General features: G+C 35.1%; 2 protein-coding genes across 4 annotated transcripts; one reads left to right on the top strand and one right to left on the bottom strand.

The window, feature by feature from the left end:
- The first annotated feature begins 272 nt into the window (after positions 1-272).
- Positions 273-3,959, top strand: LOC105161049 (putative lysophospholipase BODYGUARD 1). The gene is made up of 5 exons (XM_011078615.3): positions 273-726; positions 1,706-1,959; positions 2,053-2,264; positions 2,996-3,257; positions 3,539-3,959. The coding sequence occupies exons 2-5, from the start codon at positions 1,708-1,710 to the stop codon at positions 3,836-3,838; spliced, it is 1,026 nt and encodes a 341-aa protein (XP_011076917.1). The 5' UTR covers positions 273-726; positions 1,706-1,707; the 3' UTR covers positions 3,839-3,959.
- Positions 3,960-5,237: 1,278 nt separating this feature from the next.
- LOC105161048 (proline-, glutamic acid/leucine-rich protein) lies at positions 5,238-15,759 on the bottom strand. 3 transcript variants are annotated; one of them, XM_011078614.3, is made up of 13 exons: positions 15,431-15,759; positions 14,783-14,899; positions 14,292-14,356; positions 12,086-12,191; positions 11,373-11,444; positions 11,184-11,243; positions 10,972-11,101; positions 10,711-10,901; positions 10,395-10,579; positions 9,509-9,636; positions 8,269-8,546; positions 6,899-7,142; positions 5,238-6,326 (listed from the first exon to the last, which is right to left on the bottom strand). In XM_011078614.3, the coding sequence occupies exons 1-13, from the start codon at positions 15,686-15,688 to the stop codon at positions 5,488-5,490; spliced, it is 2,673 nt and encodes an 890-aa protein (XP_011076916.1). In that variant the 5' UTR covers positions 15,689-15,759; the 3' UTR covers positions 5,238-5,487. The 3 variants fall into 3 exon arrangements, with proteins under 3 accessions (XP_011076916.1, XP_088735848.1, XP_088735849.1); XM_088879722.1 differs by having other exon boundaries at positions 14,783-14,895; positions 15,431-15,569; XM_088879723.1 differs by lacking the exons at positions 14,783-14,899; positions 15,431-15,759 and having other exon boundaries at positions 12,082-12,191.
- Between the last annotated feature and the right edge of the window lie 447 nt (positions 15,760-16,206).

Raw genomic sequence — 16,206 nt, 5'->3', positions numbered from 1 at the left:
TCTGGTAAAATGCAAATTTTATAAAGTTGAGATGATAGATTGATACAAAAAAAATAATTAAATATCAAAATATAAAAACGAATATAATTCAAATAACAAAATATAATTTATCCTACCTTTTTCAAAAATAATCTTTTTTACAAACACACCCCAAATTATGGATAAAGGTGAATCAAGCCACAGTAATTAGAGCTGATAATGGGAAGCTGTCATTAAGACAAGAATCTCCCTTTATTAAAGTTAAGAGGATTTCTTGGAAGGTCATATTTTAGGATAGATTTTCTTCTTAAGGAAAGAACTACAAGATAGGAACAATGGACAAATTAAGGGAGACATCTCCGCCGCTCGATCAGCAATAGGCCGTTGATTGCACCAATAAGAATTGTTGCTTGAGATCGAAATTCCAAGGCGGATCAAGAGCCAAACAAAGCCGAACCACCTTAAATCGCAAGCTGGCTTCAGTGTCACTGTCAAGTAGATCAACGACCACTTTGAAGATATCGTCAACTGTTGCGTTTTTCAATTCTAAAACCCGTGCTCAATTTCTCTCTGCAGTATGCACACACACTAAGCTCGCATTATTCCGCATACACATTACATCCGTTTGGTAAATTTAACAAAAGCGTGCATTAGCTGAAGTGATTTCTACAGGAGTTAATCTTAAAGGTGTGAAACTTTGGTGGCTTCCGGCAGTCGATTTTATTTTCTCACTCTCACTTCTTTCAGGTAATTCCCACTCCATATTCTTGTTCTTTTTCTGCTTTTTTAGTGTTTTCAGTATATATTACTATCTGGGCTTGCTGGGAAATTCCTGAATTTGTCTTATTGTTTCTCATGTTCTTGCTCCCTGTTTCTTCAAATTTCAAGTTGTTTCTTTTATGTTATTTCGTTGTAGCGAAGAAATGATGAGTTTTAATGTTATGCAGATCATGAATTTGGATTCTTGGAATTGATTTCTCTGAGGCTTTTGTTAGTCTTTATTTCATTACAGTTACTTTTTTCTAGTTTGAAAAGGTTCTTTAAAGTGATTGAAGGTAGGGAACTGCTTCATTTACCACATTCTTAGATTTGAAGTCTGGAAAATATGGTCAAGCTGTAATTTTTAGTTTTTGGGTTTTCAGTACAGTATTTGCTTAGTGTAGAGTTGACTTTGGACAGACATAATTTATTTGGAATTGTCGTTGTAGAGCTTTTACTATCAGGAATCCTTGTCTCACTCTTATGAGCATGGTATGTGTTAATCCTTCAAGCCGCATTACCTGATCCCTCTACTTTAGTTTTTAAGATAAATCTGTTACAGGTGACTTAATGTTTGTATGCATGATGTCGGTGTGTAGGAAATGGTATTGGTGTATGTGTTCTGATGATGTATGTTGAATATCACACTTTGATTCAGGTCATTGCTTGCTTGTTTACAGGGAAGGGTTTAAATGTTGAGTTATCATTGTATTTCAAGAATTTTAACCAAAAAGGATGGGAATTGATGTTGTCCTGATGTTTTTTGTGCTCTACTCCAAAAGTATAAAGCTCATGTAATTAAAGTAGCCATGCTCGTTATATTGTAAAGATATTGCCTTTTACATTAGTGATGAAAGGACCGGTTTTGACATCCGCCCTTCATGTTTAACATATGTTGAAGAAAACACACATTGTGAATGAGTTTAATTCGTTTGAGAATCTAATATACTGTATTTTCTATTTGCAGCCATGTCTTGGAAAGTTATAGTAGTTTTGTTAGTCGGGTTTCTGGCATGGGCTTACATGGCGTTTTGTCCTCCACCTCCTCGGCCTTGCGGTTCCCCTGGCGGTCCGCCTATCGAAGGACCTAGAATCAGACTTAGAGATGGACGACATTTAGCATACAAGGAGCATGGAGTCCCCAAAGAGACAGCTAAATATAACATCATCTTGGTTCATGGCTTTAGCTCTAGCAGACACGAGGCTTCTATTGCTACATCGGTACTATATTAATTGGTCGCTGAACTTTTAGAAAATTTGTTTTTTGCATTTACCAATCTTTCAGACATGAGCGTATTAGTATTTAAATTTCAGGAATTGGTTCAGAAGCTGGGGATATACTTTGTGTCTTTTGATAGACCAGGTTATGGGGAGAGTGATCCCGACCCAAAGCGAACGATACAAAGCACATCATTAGACATAGAGGAGCTTGCTGATAAATTAGAACTTGGTCCGAAGTTTTACATTATTGGAAATTCCATGGGAGGGCTGGTGGTCTGGGGATGCCTCAAGTACATCTCTCACAGGTATCTTTAGCTACATCGCCGATTTTATCGAGTATGTTGCAATTTTATTTCTAATATTTAAATGTCCAGATTTTTTATATCTATATCCATCCTATACTATTGTAATAGCATGAATAGTATTAGATGTTTCTTTCGGTTTCTGATTGGGCTAAAACATCCCTAAATTAAATATTGGTTTAATGGTGATATTTTTATTATCTAAAACATATTTTTTGATAATATCTTGAATAAGTAAGATATATTAATTCAAATTATTGAATTTACATGATCTTGTGATAAGATTTTTTCAAAGTTCGTTGATTGGTTTAGATTCATTTGTTTTTAATTACTAAATACTTTTGTAAAGAAAGAGAGTTTCATTACCTTATCACAAGTTTTTTATTTTATAAAATTTATTGAATTAAATTTCTAATTATACAAAATTAGGTAAATTACAAGTTATCTCTCTGACATTTCAAAATGTTCACATAAGCTTCTGTGAAAAATAAAATACTATTTTATCCCTTGTGTTTTTTCAAAAGGAGCAAATTACGCCCCTCACCATGGAGGTAGTGTGCTCCTTTCTAAGTGTTTCGTGCAATGTGCCAAGATTCATTCACTGAAACATAATAGTCTGCAATTTAGTGTATAATCCACGTCTTGTTGCAGCATCTGAAACCTGAAACTTGACGTTTTGCTGGATTTCTTGTGGTCCTTTCTTCTAGTCTTGTTAACTTCTTGAATGATGGCAGGCTGGCTGGAGCAACGTTAATAGCTCCAGTTGTCAATTACTGGTGGCCAAGTTTTCCTTCTAATTTATCTGCGGAAGCATACCGGCAGCAATTCCCACAAGACCAGTGGGCATTACGAGTGGCACACCATGCTCCCTGGCTCGTCTACTGGTGGAATACTCAGAAATGGTTTCCTCCTTCTAGTGTTATAGCTGGAAAACCTAGATTTACTGCCCCGGATCTTAAAGTTCTCTCAAAACTTGGTGCGAGACTGGCTAACAGGGTACACCTTTTCTGTTCTTGTGTATTGTGGTGATACTTATACATACCTATCTTACATTAAGAATGAGACAAGATCGTCATATAACACGAACATTTAGCTCAAAGTATACAAAAGCATTACTGCTATACTAATTTAGTTTCCTTCTTGTACTTGAGGATGTTGCACTAAACTTTCAAAATTTTGTCATCCAAGTTCACTTTCTGGTTTAGCTTCTGCACTTTCTTTTTACGCTCAAATAGCTTATTACAATGGATTCCAATTTAATACTTGCTTATCAACAGGAATACGCCACGCAACAGGGACTATACGAGTCACTTCACCGTGATATGATGGTTGGATTTGGGCACTGTGAATTTGATCCTATGAAGCTTGAGAATCCTTTTCTTGACGGACAAGGTTCCGTTCATGTGTGGCATGGCGTTGAAGATGGTATAGTGCCCGTCATCCTGCAGCGTTACATTGCTAAGAAGCTTCCCTGGATACAATACCATGAACTACCGAATGCTGGACATTTGTTTGCATTTGCTGAAAGTAGCGTCAAAGATGCTATCTTGAATGCACTTTTGACAGGCTACAAGTAACGTTACAAAGGACATTGATGTCTCATGTGCTTAATTTCAAATTATTGCAAACTCCCCGGATGTTTGAATCCGTACATTATTCAATGGAGTATCATACAAACCACTGCAATGTTAATAACAAGTGCTTCTCATCTGCAAGTTGAGCGGCAATGCTGTTGCTGCCGTTTTTCTTCCTCTGTTCATATCTGAAAATGAATCAGAAATATAGTAATGATAGTAAATATACTCTTGCAACAGAATCTATGACAAGTGAACTTAGAAATAAACGTACCTTTCCCAGGAACATTGAATAAGCAAATAAATCATTTATTCTTTACTAAATTCTCATCAACTATAGATAGAGAAAAGATCAGAGTGTAAAAAAAATAAATATTATCTCAGGCCATGCTTGTCCAAATTTTATTGTTGCTTGAAAACTTTTAAGATAGAGAATCTTTTATACTACTTGCTCATTTTTAAGAGTGTCTTCTAATCGGGATGGGATCCTCTTTTCCCAAATAGTGTGACATCTCCTGCTTTGTTTGTGGATGAGGTTGATAACCTTTCTTTTGCTGTTACCTCGTTTAGTTAGTGACACCATGTGGCGTTCATCCATAAAAAGAAGCAGGAGATGTCACAGGATTTGCGAATATTTTTCACAAGAGACATTTATGTTTGTATTCTAATCTAAGAGACATTTATGCTTGTATTCTATATGATGGAAATATTTTTCACAAGCTCATATATATATATATATGTACATATCTCTAGGCTAGGAATCTCTTATATTACTTTGTCTATTGTTTTCTCGCATTAGAAAACCTTTAGGTTGCCCCACTAAGTGATAGATTAATTCTATTATTCATAACAAAAAAATAGTTACAGCCTTTACACTAAATATTCTTAATTCTTATCAAATAATTATATGTAACTCATGGACCCAAAGCATGATAAATTATCATTACCATCATGTTTTACTTTCTTGAATAATGCATCATATCCCAGATAGTCTCTAATAGTATTTTGTTTACTTGCATTTTTGCCGACCCGATACAATGTGGGCTGACCCGTAGTAAAGCCTCCATCGTGGGTGATTCTGATAAGGGTGTTCAAGGTGGGTGATTAGAAAATCACTAGAACAGCCCATTTTGTGCTTTTTCATTTCTGCCAATTTCGCTATTGCTTTTAATTGTGGTCATTATTACATCAAATCTTAATAGAGGTAACATAATCTACCCTATTATCTATTCTGATTTTTTTTTTTACATTCCACCAAATTTTGTTTAATATACTTTTTCTTTCCACCGTATAAGAAAAAGTACTTCTACACTTTTCAGATGGGTTAGCATTATCTTGCAAACCTCAAAGGAGATAATTGTGATTATCAAACTAACGAGAATGTATTTATAACTAAACCAAATCTCAAAGCACGTGGATGTAATTTATCCTAATAATAATCCCACAAGAAAAGGAACAACAAACAAGAGGTAACAAGCCTTGTATCAGCTGCAATTTCTATCGTCAGCTAGAAATTCATTGCTCAATCTAAATAGCAATCAAAATTCTTAGGACAGAGTATACTAGCTCAATCACCAGTCAAAACTTGCCTCTCACATTTCTCCTCTAACACATCATCACCACATTCGTTTACATGCCAATCGGTTGATACTTTAGTCGGAATCTGGATCGCCATCTACAATGTCGGGAAAATCAGTAGATAATTCATTATCCGATTCAAACATCAATTCTTTGCTTCTGTCGGTATTTGATAGAGTATCGGATATTCTTTTGACTATAGTAGTCACCCCATCATCCTTGGTTTCCGTCACTTGCTGTTCTGAAGTAGAGGCCATCCCGCCATGTAATTCAGATATCACATTACTCTTCAACATTACGGCGTTCTCTACTAATGCAATTCTCCGACTCGCTGGTTCTAAATCATCACCTTCCAAAGCATTTTTGCCAGACTGAACTGCTAGAGAACCATCAACAGCAGTATCAGGTGCTTTGTGTCTTTGGTCCTGGGTATTTCTGGAGTGTGGTGATTCAACCATATAGTCATTAGTATTAACCATTCTGTTGTCGTTAGGACCACTTGCTGATGCCAATACTTCACCTTCTTTGGTCGTATGAGTTAGAGAAGCACCCTTAACAGAAGGGAGCTCATCTAGTGAAGGATCTGTTGCAGTTGCAGGACACTTTTCAGTATAATGTGCGTTCTGTTGTCTCTCGGTGGCTTGAGTTTCCAAATAGTCATCATTTCCAAGCCAATTTTCATATAGGTCATCATCTTCTGATTCGGGGTCACCAGGCCCAGCCTGATACGTGGAAATTTGTCTGTCTCGACTGGGATGTACAGTATCACGGATCTTGGGTCCTAGAACTTTATATTCATTGGTGCTAGAATGCAGATCTAACAATGGAAGGGCCCTTGGGTGTATGAGTAGTTCTAATGCCAGAAGAGCATGTCCGCAATATTCAGCAAGCTTAGTGCCCGTCTCTTGCATACCTGCAGAATATACATGTGTATATAGCAGAGTAACATCACTTTATGCAATCAGATAAATTTACCCACTTGTCATTATGAAAATGAAAACTCACAAAAACGCCCAGGACAAGAATTTCTTAGATAAAACATGTTTTTTTGGAGCATAACTCAAAATAGATGAGTTGCTTTTGCAGGGTGCATGAGCTCACAGATAAGCCAAGCATGAATGGTTTCTAAGATCATTCCAGCATTAGGCCTTTCATCAGTTAGTCCTGGTAAAGCACCCAGGCGGCGTATTTTTTGTTTTTTTCCTTTTTCAAGAGGAAGTTCTTGTGGAAAAAAGACTTTAAAATTCATCTCATTCTTTTTATTTTTTTCGAATATTTTATGTTAGAGAAGAAACCTATACTAAAACTGAAGTAGAGCAAGCTAAGTTTGTTGAAGTAGTGCATTTTACTATAAATAAGAATAAAGATTTATAACTATGACTAGAGAGGTCTGAACTCTGCCTTTTCTGGTTTTTTTTTTTTTTTTTTTTTTTGTGGTACATTTCAAGGGATGAAAAGGAATTATGATACAATAGAATGGATTACCTCTGCGGAAAAGTTCAAGACCCAGGGCCAGATGTGATGGGCGTACTCGGCCTGGCGAAAGCAGAGATGCCAAAAGTGCACGTAAAGAAGCCAGTTGAAAGTCTGCCCAGGTAGGTGTACGATCACCAGGAAGAAAAATATTTCTTTCCTCCTTGGACCACCCCCCTTTACAAGCATGTGTAACCACAGTAACAAGTAGATGATCAACATTTACACGCCAGCTTTCAGATCTCATAGAACCACCCTGTTCACAGTAGTTTCATTTTGTTTAAATCAAAGAATGTGATTTTGTTAAGATGAGAACGCATACCATCATAAAAATATCATAGCTCGGCATTGTAAAATATGGGTTAGTTTAATTCCTTTAATATTACATAATTAACCTCAAAAGGCAGTATCCAAAAACATAGTTAAACTACACCGAGATGCCTCATCAGTATGGATAGTAAACACATGATTGAAGTAGTTAGTTTGAGAAAGAAATACATCCTTATGTTCCGAAACTTCATGAAAACACTCAAAAAGTCTTTAATTGGAGATATCTCCTATATTGTTTTGTTCGTAATGAAACATTTTACGCTGGGCGCTGATATTGATAATCATTACATTATTAATTTCTTATCATCAATATTTCTATTTTACATTTTCATAGGCGATTGCAGAAATCTGCATTCTGCTGCATAGATTGCCTCTCTGCTTCTACTAAATGAATCTAAAAGTTATTTCTACTGTATAATACCATAAATAGGGTTCCATGTCTCTACTCCAAATTTTGTGTCTGGTAAAGATTTCCTCCAGCAGCTGAAATAGGTTCTATAACCTGAAAACAGAGGTCGAAAAATAATTGTGCATTGCCTACTCCAAAATATATTGGGTACTGATTTAGTACTTTGTAGTGCTGAAACCTTATGTCATATGTGAAAAACACTATCCAGGCCCCTATATTGCACACAAGAATACGATACAATACAATACGATAGGGGACATGCCAATTTCCAGAAAATCAATAAGATACATCTAGGATAAACGGACACACATAAGCACTAAATATTTCTATATAAAATAGACAAAAAAATAAAGTTTTACATTATACATATCATTGCAAGGTTTTCATTTAAGTTGCAGTTGTCTTGCTTAGGACACCAGTTCAGAGTCCATGACTTGTATTATATGTACCAACTCAGAGAATGACATAGACAGTCCTATTGCTTGTCCATAACCATATTAATGTAAGGATCACACGAGCATTTCTTCTTGATGAAGACGTACCATTCTTTATAACATTTAAGAAATCAGAGAAAAAAGATCATATGTTCTTCCCAGAAAGATGTAGGATGACAAATATATTAGAGATTGCTCAGAAAACATACCACAGTTAAAAGAGCTTCTAATGCTTCCAATGCAGCTATCTTCACAGATATTGGAGTCAAATGCAGCTTTTCCACTTCAAGACCATCCTGAACAGGCTGCTCTTGGAGGGAGCTTGCTGCACTTGAATGCTTCCTTTTCTTCCGTCGAGACTCGCTAGAGAACTCCATCTGGGCCTTTGCGTGAAGACCTGAACTTTTGTCATTCTTCTCGCCACCGAGGAAATCTAAATCCATGAATACATTACTGACAATATCCTGGCTAATATGAATCGCAATCCCTGCCCAAAGACCAAATATGAGGAGTTCATAAATGTGATTATGTAATCAGAAGAAGAATCCAGTTAATAAAAGTGGTGGTATTTCTGAAGAAAAGTAAATAATAAAGCAGGAGAACTTTGATGACCATGCAACTGTGACACCAACAGCAAGAATAGGTGAAGATATACAAAGAAGAATGTTTCTTTCGCAGATTTGAGCAAGGCATGTGCATGAACTGCACATACACATAAAAATGCACATACACCAGAATACATTTTCAAGAAGCCATTTCTGCAAGTCAAACATAAACTCATAAAACACTCCAGATTGAAATGAATCATATAAGGATTAAGTCGGAAAAATGTACAAGCTACTGTTGGGGGGGGGGGGGGGGGGCGCTTGGCAAAGCAAAAGATATTAGTCTCTCTCTTAATGGCATTTGGTGCCTTTTGGATATAAGCTTGCTAGATTTGATGATGAATGCATAAAAGTAGCTTAATGCTTGCATTACCAATCAAGGAGTTATTCTTTATTTACAATTAGCCTATATAATGATTTCACAAAAATGATGCCGGAAAACATACACTTCAGCACTGTCGCCACACCTGTAAAACGATAAAAAAAACAGAGCCCAAAGCAAGAAAGAATCAGATGAAAAGTTTTATGAACAGGCGAAGGTGCTCAACTAAATTTGGACCAATGTAACAGGCTCCAATTTTTTGTTATTTTGTATTATTTTTGCAACGTAAACGTACACAATGATGGACTGGGTATGCAAGTTATTCCAATTTTGTCATCTTTATAGTCATGTTTTGTTGGTTTTTGCAACATAATATACACAAGCATGCACTAGTTATACACGTCACTTAAGTAGGATGTAATCAAGTCGCAAGCTGCAACTATAACATCAAATGTGTAACAGAAGGCAACTACTCAGGAACATATGCATTTTCTGAATTCTCTGAATGCGTTGGACCCATACCGATGCCCATCGACATCACTAGGACCTTCATAATCACATATGCTTTTATCTTCAGATCGGGGAATTTGCATCTCCTCAGGTATTCTTTCAGAAGTTGTACAATAGCTGCAACATGTGGTAATAATTGGCTGCAAGAGAAATAAAAAATGGCTAGTTGAACATCTACACCACTTCAAGGGAAGAAGATCAACATTAAAACACTTTGAAGAATCCAACTGAGATTTTAACATTCTAGGAGAAAAAGTAGCAATATAAAGTAATAACTGACCTCATGCAGGCACTACACCAAACTGGAAAAAGTAACATTCTAAAAGCCAATACTCTCTCTTTTGTTGTCACAGTGGACCTAACTTTTGTTACTGTATTATACTCAAAATCACTGTTTATGGGTAGGTAATCTGTATGGCGATAATACTCAAAAGTTGGATTCTAGTGATTTTAGTCGAGTACAATATTCCACTTACACTTAGTGATTTGTTTCTCGATAATACACCAGGACTTGAAAGGTTTTCAACTTCTATTGTTTCTGGGTGACTCAATCTTCTCCTACTAACTTTTACCCAATTTATAGAAAGAGATAATTGACTTTCTTGATAGATTTTGACGCTAGTGTGACATATGATGTGAACTTAGACATTAACCAGTCAACATAGAGAAAAGTGTCTAATGTTTGGGCCATAAATTCAAAATTTCATTTTTTGCCTTCATGAGTTATTCTTAGATAAAATTCACTTTGAATATTAATCTGCTAGTTATGGAGACTTTCCCAGGTATTGTAATCCTTTTCGATTCACAGTTATGTCATATTAACAGGCATTTCAATTGAGACTTCAAAAGTTAAGTTGACAATCTACGAATTACCATACAATCGACAATTGATGTTCACCTGCGCAACCCCTGAACAACAGCTGCAAGAATTTCGAGACCATGCAATTGCAGTAATGGAATTTCCGAACAAATAAATTCTTGTTTGAGGGTGGTCATGAAAGAATATGAGGATGGTGGCAAAGAACCATCAACCATCAGCACTCTACTGACAAGGGCTATTAGACCAGATACAGGAACAGGGACCTGCCATTTAACATAAATTTCATTGAGTACATATCAGTTTCTGCTGTGTAGAAAGTCATCCTATAAGTTATGAACTGTAGACAATTAACCCACATTTTCTTGAATTTCAAACACAGAAATCAGAAGGATACCATCACAGGGTAAGAACTTGTGAGCATGTTACAACAGCATTGCATAAGAGTAGAAATTCTAGATCCCAGCAGTCGCTCAGGCTTCCTGGTTGAAAGATCAGAGGTCTGTTCTGATGCTAAGCCTCCTAGTGGTAGTGGTGAGTCTTTACCAGGGGGAAGCAATGCCCTCAAGGTTTGAGTACTTCTGACCTCTGCAGAAAATGAAGAATTTATATAGTCCCCACAAAATATAGGCAACTCCCTAGGAAACTCCTCCCGTACCTTCTTCTAGACCTTGGAAGGCATCATTCAACTGACTGTTTAGACAGAGCAAGATCTTATCCATCATCAAAGACCAGCTATCTTCATCTCCTCTTGATTTTGGAAGCAATGACAAAACATAACCAAGCTTCTGTAAATAAACTTAAATGAGCTTCACTTATTTGGCGACTGCAATCCAATTTATTGCCATATCAAAAAGTTCAGGAACTCACCTTCAGAACATCGGCACAGCATTTGCCCGACATGAGCTTCGAAACAATAGCAGCTTCAACCTGCCAATGACTAATGTGCTTCAGTGCTTGTAGCTTTTTTTACATGAAGATTGAAACAAATAAGACAAAGATGCTGAAAATTTCATTTAGCAGGTAAATATTGTTAACAGATCCATGATGCTAACTTACACTATCATAATGCCGATGGACTGATAATGGAAAGAAGTTTATCACGGTGCATAACAGACACACAGCTTCTTCCTGCATGTCAATCATCCCAAAAGGAGAATAAATAAAGTTGCACATAGGAAATTTTTTCCAAACAGCATCTATGGATGTTAACATCCGCATAGGAGTAACTTACTGAACCAAAAAAATCCTTCTTGTAGCATATATATATGCAAATGTAAGATTGGTTAAAATAGTGGACTATCTATTCTTAATTTTTCACTGCATACTCTATTATCCCATTTCAGATATCTTTCTTTAAACATTTCTGTAATATTAGCCACGCGAGATCTAGAGGCGTTTTAAGTACTTATTAAAATTAAATAATTAATCTAGTAATGACTAGCTGTGCCCATATGCCATAAAAATAGTTATAACATCCACTAGAAATGTACTTGAAAGAATTCAACTTATAGTTTCTTACTATAGGATCTGATAAATTAATCCTGGACCTTTTACTTACAATATAAGCCCCACATGGGAATGTATTTAACATTTTCATCAGATTATTTTAGCTCAGATGTGGAGAATCACTACTGAAAGAACTCAACCTACAAGTACGTATAACTGTTTTGTCACCTCTGGCAACTTCATGCAGCACCACAATAGGGATATAATTTAACTAACAGAACAATTTAGCAAATCTACGTTTCAGAATATTTTGCTATACCAACCAATACAACAGCAGAGCTGTCCTCATTTAATAACTTCAATGCTGGCTGAATAATTTTGGTAGCCTGCGATGTCCCATCCTTTTTTGCATTTGAGAATCCACTCAACCTAAGTCACATGAGAAAAATTAGAAGACCACAAGTATCCATAATAAGGCAACAAATAATACAGATGAGTAATATCAATGGAGTAATAATACAACTAACGTTTTCTCAATGGACATATACTAAATTGAATAAAACAACCTCCCACCTTACTCAATTTATATAGTCCACACAAATGCGTGGAATAATTTTCACTCAGCTTCAGAGGTTTGATAAATTAAAATATTCATCATACTTTGGCAAGACTCAAGCTCATGAACTAGAATTAAGACCATTCTAAAGAGCATATTTTCTATTTCCCCAACTCCTATTTTTTTCTAGAAGTGCAATTTCTTCATGCATGGGCACCAAGGAGGTTCAAATTTGTCTACATCGTCTGCCTACAGCTACAATTGCATTTTGCAACAACTACAAAGTACATGATATGTTTAAAATCACATCTATTCAGAAAATTAGAGCTTTTGTGAAACATCTATTAAGGTCCCTGTGACCATGTCCTTTTTCTGCCACTTGCAACTTTTTCCTTCCTGTAGTCCCCAAACTCCACAAGGGAACAGTTATCTCGTGTATTCTCATTCTGTTACCTCATAGAAACTCCCAAACCCCTAGGAAGGAGGTAATTTCATTCATTCTCCCACTAATATTCAATATAATTTCTATTCGTTACACCTTATACCCTCTTCAACTTTTCTGCTTAGTTTGATTATGTAGCCAAAATCTTGAAGAAATATATTCCCCTGTATAAGTTCATTAGAGTAAATAAACAATGCATCCTAAAGAAGCCCACCCTCAAAGTACTAGGGGGCGACTGGCATGTAAGAATGAATTTGGGGGGGAATGGAATAAACACAGGCTAACAGGAACGCAACAGAAGTAGGATTGGAATGATTTTAGTATATCATTCGTATGCTTGATATACGAAAGGAATAAAAAAAGGAATTGAATCAAAACATTAGAAACTACTCATTCATCTGTTTGGTAAATAATAAAACTTAAAAATAAAAATAAAAAAATTAAGCAACATCTCATTACATAAGAAGTATTATTTTGAAATGTTAAATTTAAATTAATTATAGATTTATAATATATATTATTGGATGTTTTTATATATTTCATTTTTTTTAATAAATACTTAGTATTTGATTTTAGCATACACACTGAAAATAAAGAATACAACAATATATGGTATATATGCTATTATATAATATTTTATACTAATAGTAATATTTGGTAAAATGCATATGAAGATTTTAAATAACTCTATATATTACATTTAATCAAATAGTTTATAAAATTAATTTATTTATATTATATATTTTTATATTTTAGTAACACATATTTAAATATTTAATATTGATATTAATTTTATTTTAATGCATTCAAAATAACATATAATTTTGTGACAATATAATTTTGCAACTACAATTTTATTAAAAGTTATTTAGCAATATAAAAAATAATATTGGGAACGGCTAAAACTATGGGTAAGTGGGGCAATGCCTAATCCCATACTTACGGGAATGGGCATTCCCAGAGGAACGGATATTCCTATTCTTAAGTTATACCAAGCACATGTTTGGAATGAGTTTGGGAATACCCATTCCATTCCTAACCTATTCCCCCATATCAATCATACCATAAGTGTTGCACTACTTGATTCATAATGCTCCCATTTCCTGCTGAACTAATAGATAATGCTCTTGTTCCCTACTAAAATTATTCACTCTTTTGTTTTTAAAAGTACAAACAAGAGTAAGCTATGGGATATTAATTTTATCCAGCCAATTTGCAGTTTCCTATCGCTAACTATAGTATATAGCAAAGCATTTATATGTCATACATACAGAACATCCCGGGAACAACAGATATAGTTGTCACTGAACAGGGTTAACACATGCCAGAGATGGGCATAGGTAGAGCGGGTGTGCTTTTTACGGATCTGCACTTAGATAACATAAAAACCTTATGTACAGAACAGATTTGCATTACCAAATCGCAAAATCATGTGCTAGGAAGTTACAGTTTACATCTTTTTAACCAAAACTCTGGAAACACATTGACAATGAATCAACATACTGTAATACTAAAATCCACGCATACAAACCTTGTAAACATATCTGATAACGAGGCACAGGAAGCCGCCTTCAACAAATGAGAAACTACAGGAGGCTGCTACCAAAAATTAAATAAACAATGTGAATCAAACATATATATATCAAGAATTGTTTCATGGCAAAATTATTGTAGGTTTACAACTTTAAACACATATATATAGAAAAATTGTAGTACAAAGGAACTTCATCGTCATTCAACAACAGGTACAATCACAAAATGCCAAATACTAATTTGAACCATGGAAAAGTTCAAAAACTTTTCATGAATTCAAACCCAAAGAAGATTACACCAACACAGTAATTACCCTAACTATTTTAGCTGGTTTGGATGACATGGTAATTTACAATCACAAGCATAACAACAGTTTGAACCTTAGAAATGAGAAAATAATAAATCACTTGTAATAAGATGATCCATTATCACAAACAAGGCGGCTTGGGGCTGGGTTTTCTCAAACCTTAAGATGAGCATCAATCATACCTGAATATTTGAGACAAGCTTATTTAACCAAACAGCATATGAAGCTAAAAAACGCTCAGAACTGCATTCTTGACAGGTCAATCCAAGCAAACATATTCCCGCCCAACACTTATCTGGCTAAATACATTCACAAAAAACATGTTAGCACCTGTTATTATACATATTTGCTGCCGAAGACAATATAGTAATCAAATCTGCTATATTAAATATTGAATCTATTAGCACCAGTTACAGCTAATATGCCAACGCATATGAACAAAAAAGAAATTGTGCACAAGATAAACCTACACTAAGTCCAGTAATGCCCGGAAATTAGTAACATCCCTTAAGCTATACAACCATAAAAAAACGTTCAAGCTTTTTTGTTCGAAGTTCCTTGACAACTTACTCATATCCATCATCCATTGTCTTTTCTGTGCACAGCAATCGGTAAGCAGGACAATTCAGAAAACCAAAGGGACAGAAAAATTAGACCAAAACATCCAATTGTGTGCTCGTCAGATAACAGCAATTAATCAGATAAATGGCATAAAAAATTTATCCTATATAACCTGTATAAATATTCCTGCAAGTCTCTTATCAAATATGCGTGCAATTAATGATGATGATGATGATGATATGTTTGTGTATGCCGATATATATCCTTACCAAACTGCTAGATGCGAGAGTGAGCAACCGATGGACCCAGGAGTCGACGGCCGATTTCCAGGCATCGACCAAATCTTGTTCGAGTGGCAGCGGAGCCCACTCGGACAGCAATTTTTGAGTCTTGACGGTGGAGACAACGTATAATAATTCCGAGGGGTTGCTGAACGGGTGCTTCTCATCGGGAACGTACTCTCTCAGCAGCGAGCGAAGCAGCTTCGGCTTCAGAGCGACGTCGTACATTCCTTCCGAGGACGACATTCTTTGCGGGACACGGAGAAAGGGATTAGGGTTTAGGGTTTAACAGGTTATGAATAAAGCCTGAATATAGCATTTTCTTGTTTAGTATAATTTCTTCAATTGCCTAAGTATTTATTTAAAAAATAATGTTTTTAATCAATAGTAAAAAATAAAACATAATTTTTAATTAATAAAAATAAATTTAACGAAAATCATTTAGAACTCGTAGAAAACATAGTCTCCTTTACTTGGCAAAATCGGATTTAAGTAGTATAGATAATTCTAAAATAGTTGTTGTGATTGAATTAGATATGATTATATTAAGTGACTCAATTTTATGCTTACTAATATAGATAAAGTAATGGATATAAATAATATACTGTGTATTTTGGATTATAATTTAGGATTGAATTGTGGATTAATTTGAATTTTTCTAAAATATTCTTGACATTTTTCTTTCCTAATTAATTTTTTTTTTCATTAAAATATAATATATTGATTTATATATGATGCGTTAAAACGTACGGGTCCAATGAATA

This window comes from Sesamum indicum, linkage group LG4, assembly GCF_026168435.1.
Source record: "Sesamum indicum cultivar Baizhima isolate 11 linkage group LG4, ASM2616843v1, whole genome shotgun sequence".
Lineage (NCBI taxonomy): Eukaryota > Viridiplantae > Streptophyta > Magnoliopsida > Lamiales > Pedaliaceae > Sesamum > Sesamum indicum.
This window is presented reverse-complemented; position numbering and strand designations above follow the sequence as displayed.

What these genes read in the sequence shown, in the direction of transcription:
- LOC105161048 (XM_011078614.3), bottom strand. Translation starts at nt 15,688, where the DNA reads ATGTCGTCCTCGGAAGGAATGTACGACGTCGCTCTGAAGCCGAAGCTG. An exon ending in CAAGTTCTTACCCTGTGATG is followed by an intron (nt 10,580 to 10,710) that starts GTATCCTTCTGA and finishes GTTAAATGGCAG; the next exon opens with GTCCCTGTTCCTGTATCTGG. An exon ending in AGTGATGTCGATGGGCATCG is followed by an intron (nt 8,547 to 9,508) that starts GTATGGGTCCAA and finishes GTCTTTGGGCAG; the next exon opens with GGATTGCGATTCATATTAGC.
- LOC105161049 (XM_011078615.3), top strand. Translation starts at nt 1,708, where the DNA reads ATGTCTTGGAAAGTTATAGTAGTTTTGTTAGTCGGGTTTCTGGCATGG. An exon ending in AGGCTTCTATTGCTACATCG is followed by an intron (nt 1,960 to 2,052) that starts GTACTATATTAA and finishes TTTAAATTTCAG; the next exon opens with GAATTGGTTCAGAAGCTGGG. An exon ending in GTGCGAGACTGGCTAACAGG is followed by an intron (nt 3,258 to 3,538) that starts GTACACCTTTTC and finishes GCTTATCAACAG; the next exon opens with GAATACGCCACGCAACAGGG.